This window comes from Elephantulus edwardii, unplaced genomic scaffold (assembly GCF_000299155.1).
Source record: "Elephantulus edwardii isolate Elephantulus edwardi_28Jun2011 unplaced genomic scaffold, EleEdw1.0 scaffold00031, whole genome shotgun sequence".
NCBI classification, from domain to species: domain Eukaryota; kingdom Metazoa; phylum Chordata; class Mammalia; order Macroscelidea; family Macroscelididae; genus Elephantulus; species Elephantulus edwardii.
The window spans coordinates 2,393,408-2,398,411 of record NW_006399781.1 but is presented as its reverse complement, the minus strand read 5'-3'; the positions used below and the strand labels follow the sequence as shown (position 1 = coordinate 2,398,411).

General features: G+C 35.1%; 1 protein-coding gene across 1 annotated transcript in view; it reads left to right on the top strand.

The window, feature by feature from the left end:
- LOC102864547 (coiled-coil domain-containing protein 39-like) overlaps positions 1 to 5,004 on the top strand; it is a 123,383-nt gene that overhangs the window by 79,596 nt on the left and 38,783 nt on the right. Inside the window, exon 13 of the mRNA XM_006884151.1 lies at positions 1,467 to 1,675. Within this exon, the coding sequence (XP_006884213.1) occupies positions 1,467 to 1,675 (209 nt within the window). The remainder of the gene's footprint in view (positions 1 to 1,466; positions 1,676 to 5,004) is intronic.

Genomic DNA, 5,004 nt, shown 5'->3' with positions numbered 1-5,004 from the left:
TTTTGGTTGCTTTGAATTTGGTTTAATTTTCCTCAGCTTCAGCTTGAACTTGCATATGAGTAGTTGGTGGTGTGTTCCAAAATCAGCTACTGGCCTAGTTTTCACAGCTGATATTGGGCTTCTCCAGCGGTTCTTTCCACAGATGTAACCGATCTGATTTCTATGCATACCATCTGGTGAAATCCCAGTATATAACCTGCGTTTATGTCTCTTAAAAATGTATTTGCTATGAATAAGCAAAGCTTAATGGGACAGGGAGTAGTCAATGTTGGAGAGGATGTGGAGAGATTGGAACTCTCATGCACTAGCAGTGTGATTATAAAATGGGACAACCACTCTGGAAGGCAGTTTGACATTTTCTCAAGAATCTGAACATAGAAATTCCATTTGATCCAAGTACTCCAAGGAAATTAGAACTGAGACACAAATGGAGATATATATCTCCTTATGTTCATAGCAGCATTATTCATAATAGCAAAACAATAGAAACAGCCCAAATACTTATCAACAAATGAATGGGTTGAGAAATTATGGCACACAAAAGTTTTTGTGTGGTACAGAAAGAAACACTATGCAGCACTAAGGAACAACATTTTGTAGAATACTATATAACAGCGAAGAGTCTAGAAAGCATTATGCAGAGTGACAGAACTCATTTTTATAAGAACAATTACTGCATAAGACAGTTATTGTAAAAACAGAAGGATAACTTAGCAAGATGTATATAAATGTTCAAAAGGAGAAGGGTAAATGAAGGAGGGGGCAGAAAAAGGGGAAGGAGGGAAATCAATAGGATAGTAGGGGTTACTGGGTGGATGGGGGAGTGAAGGGATCAGAAAGATTCACTGGGGACTTGAAAAGACAGGATGATAATAGGGATGTTGTTGTTGGGTTCTGTAGAGTTGGAACCAACCCGTAGTCAACCCTCTGGTGGATTTTCAGAGGAATTTAACTATACAGGAGGAGATTAATTAATTAATTAATTAGATAAAAGACAATATATATGTATTAATGATTTTTAAAAAAGTGTACATGAACAAAATACAATGTAAAAGGTAAGATATAAAGCACAGTGTGGATGCATGAAGCACAATGTATATGAATGGTTGTATGCAGGCTAATAAAAATATGAAAAAATATTTACACACTGCTATATAAGATTTCATTAAAGCATGACATTTTATGGATAGTGTTGGTAATGTAAGTTTCAATTTTAGGAATAAATATTCATCTATTTTGTGTTTTAGTAAAGTTTGAATTTTAGAAAAAACAAACAACTTGAAATAATCACAAACTATTTTCTTTTTTAAAAAAATAGTAAAACTAGAGGTGTGGAGCTCGCCAATATAACTTTAAACTTAGTTAATATGCTTGTGAGTTTTTATAGCAAAAGAAAAAAACACCCTATTTTAGTTTTATTATAAAACCAATTCTTTAAATATGTGACAATTTTAATATGTTGATAGGATTTGATGATAGAAGACAACTTTTTAAAACTTGAAGTCAAACGTACTCGAGAAATGCTTCACAGTAAAGCAGAAGAAGTTCTTTCCCTGGAAAAAAGAAAACAGCAGTTACACACGGCCATGGAAGAACGAACAGAAGAAATTAAGGTTCACAAAGCAATGCTTACCGCCCAAATAAGATGTGTTGATCAAGAACGGCAAAAAATAAGGTAATTACTAGATTTTATAACACCGTTTAAAAGAGTTGAAGGGGAAAAAGGTAAGGTTGATATTGAGAGACGTGGCTGTCCACCATCACCCTAGATACGTCTTTTTTAAATTGGTTAAATGCATATTGTAACTAATGAATTTATACTAATTTCTCTCTTTTTTCTTTCAGTGATTTTTAATTTTCAGATTGTCTGTTTATATTTAGACCAGCCACTTAGAATTTGGTTTTATGCATAGTTTACATTAAGGGTCTAATAAAATGTATTATTTTATGGATATTCAATAGCTGCCTTTATTGAAGCAATTTTCTCATAGATGTTATACATATCTTTTGTAAAATTTAGTTCTAGCTACATGTTTTTTTAACATTTATTTTATGTTACTTTTTTAAAGTTTCTTTTTCTTTTATATTGGTTTTCATACAAAATTTGTATACATTTTTTCATTCATATACATTGTGTTTCACACATTTCTTCATTTACATTATGTTTCATACATCATTCTCATATATTGTGTCTTATAAAACTATTAAACATTGATCTATGCCTATTATTATTCTGTCTTTTCAGATCCCCACTGAATTTTTCATAAGTCCTTTACCCCTCCCCTCCATCCATCAAACTGTGTCCCCATGATTTCTGCTCCCACCCTCAATACCCCTTTCTCCTCTCCTTTCTTTGAACAACTCTATACATTTTACTAGTTATATTTTTATAATAATGATCATGTTAGTTCATTCACCATGCTGCCTGGATCATTCAAGATTTTGCCATAGCATCTCTCAGTGTTGCAACTTGAGACTTGAATTTTTAAAATTTCTTTCAATTTGAGAAATGCTGAGTAAATTCTTCCCTTTTCATTCTCTGACTCCAGCTCTTAGCAATTTTTATTTGCATTTTTTTATAATATTTTGCTTTGTCTTCTCAAGCTGCCCTTTGAAATCTTCTGCTTAGCTTTTTTCTTTGGCATCTCTTCCTTTTGTTTTTGGATTCTCAACACTAATGCAATTTTCGTAGTCTCTTCTGACTTCTGGGATTTTTTTCATTATTATCCTGGTTTGTTTTTTTTTTTTACAAAGTTCATATACATTGTTTTTTACACTGGATCATTTCTATTAGTTTAGTTATTCACCATAGCAAGAACATGAAAACAGCCAAATGTTCAACCACAATGGAAATGGATTTAGAAATCATGGTACATTTACACAGTGAAATACTACATAGCACACAGGAACAATGATTTTGTAATTTACTACCTAACTTGGGAGGAACTGGAGAGCATTATGCTGAGTGAGCTAAGTCCCAGAAGGACAAATATTGTGTATGGCCATTATTGTAGAACAAGTATAGGATCCAAGTGGGGGGAAGAGGGAAGGAGAGTGAGGATGGGTGGGGGTGGTTAATTATAAGGTCATACAATTTGATGGGTGTTATCTATTTTATATTTGGTTTTACGCTGCTTCATGTTGTTGTTGTATGCTGTGGAATTGGAACTGACCTATAGATAACCCTTCAGTGGGTTTTCAGATACAGTTAATTGCACTGGATGAGTTTGCCTATCCTTCTCTCATGGAGCAGCTGTTGGATTTGAACCAACCTTCAGTATTGCAGCACAGCTTCTTGCAACTAAGCCAGAAGAACTCCCTGTTTCATAGAAAAACAATTTATTTCTGTATATTAAATATCCAACAACCTAGGTCAAACACTTGTGAAATCTACCAACTCATCCGCTGATTCTAATTTCCTAGTTACTCATAATGTTGTTGTTGTTGTTGAGTTGGAACTGACCCAAAGCTGTCACCTCAGTGGGTGTCCAGATACAGTAAATTGCATAGTAATTCTATATTTTTCCCCAAGGAGTAGCTAGCTGGTGTATTGGAACCACGTACCTATGTATTGGCAGCACAGTTCCTTACAACTAAGCAGCCAGAGCTCCCTTATTCATCCATTCATTCATATAATTTAAAAATAATAATCTTGTTTCACCCTTTACAGTCTAACTTTTCCTTTTTTTTATTAAGTATCAGAGAGCTAGATAATGACTAAGAATAATAGTAAAAGAATCAATGCCTTTGAGTTGTGGTGCTGGAGAAGAGTATTGAACATACCATGGACTGCTAAGAGAACAAACAGGTCCATCCCAGAGAGGGTGAAACCAGGCTGTTGCTTGGAAGCAAGGATTCTAAGGCTTCATCTGAAATACTTTGGACATGTTGCAAGGTGTAACCAGTCCTTGGAGAAGGACGTCATTCTTGGAAAGGTTAAGGGATAGTGCAAGAGAGGAAGACCCAGGCAGGATGAGATAGATTGATTTAGTGACTCAGGAAATGGGGGCAGGTGTGACAGAGAATAAATTGGGTCAGGATATAACAGGGTACAGAGTTGTTGTATGTAAGGTTACTATGAGTTGAAATTGACTTGATGGCACATAGCAACAATGCCACTCACTGTAGATACTAATTTTTTTAATTGTGATTTTAATGAAAGTTTACAGAAAGGTTGTGTTTTCATTTATCATTGATACACATTTTCCTTCCTCTTTGATTCCTCCTCCAATTCACTCTGTAAGTTACCTCTTGTTCCAGATTGTTGTTATTCATGTAGTGCTTAATTATAAATTCCTTTCAGACAGTCCTTTCCCACATCTGTTTCAGTGCAGTGTTCGTTATCAACCCTTTCCCTGTTCTCCCACTCTGTGTCAATTCTATAACAATGATGTTATGCTGTTATATGCAATATTTGTCCTGTTGTGACTGAGATATTTCACTCAGCATAATGTCTTGTAAACTTACCCATGTTGTGTTGTGTTTTACAAGTTCATTTTTTTCAGTTCTGTGTAATATTCTATGATGTGGATGTAACACAGATTTTTCCCCCCTATCCATTTGTTTGATGTACAGTTGGACTACTACTATCTCTTTGCTATTTTAAATAATGTAGCAACAAACATGAATGTGCATAAATCCATTTGTGTCATGGCTCTGGTTTCTTTAAGGTGTATTCCCAGTAGTGGGATAGCTGGGTCAAATGGTGCTTCTATTTCCAATTTTTTGAGAAAGAGCTTGCCTGCTGTCCTTAGTGGTTGTACATTTTACATTCCTACCAGCAGTGAATGAGAGTTCCAATCTCTCCACAACCTCACCAACATTTGCTGTTTGCTGCCCTGTTGAGCTTTACTTTTCTTGCTTGGGTGAGAGAATAACCCATTGTTCTTTTGATTTTCATCTTCCTGATGTTGTTGTTGTTGTTATGTGCCATCGAGTCATTTCCGACTCTTAGCGACCCTATGCACAACAGCCCTAAACCCTGCTCTATCCTGCGCCAACCGC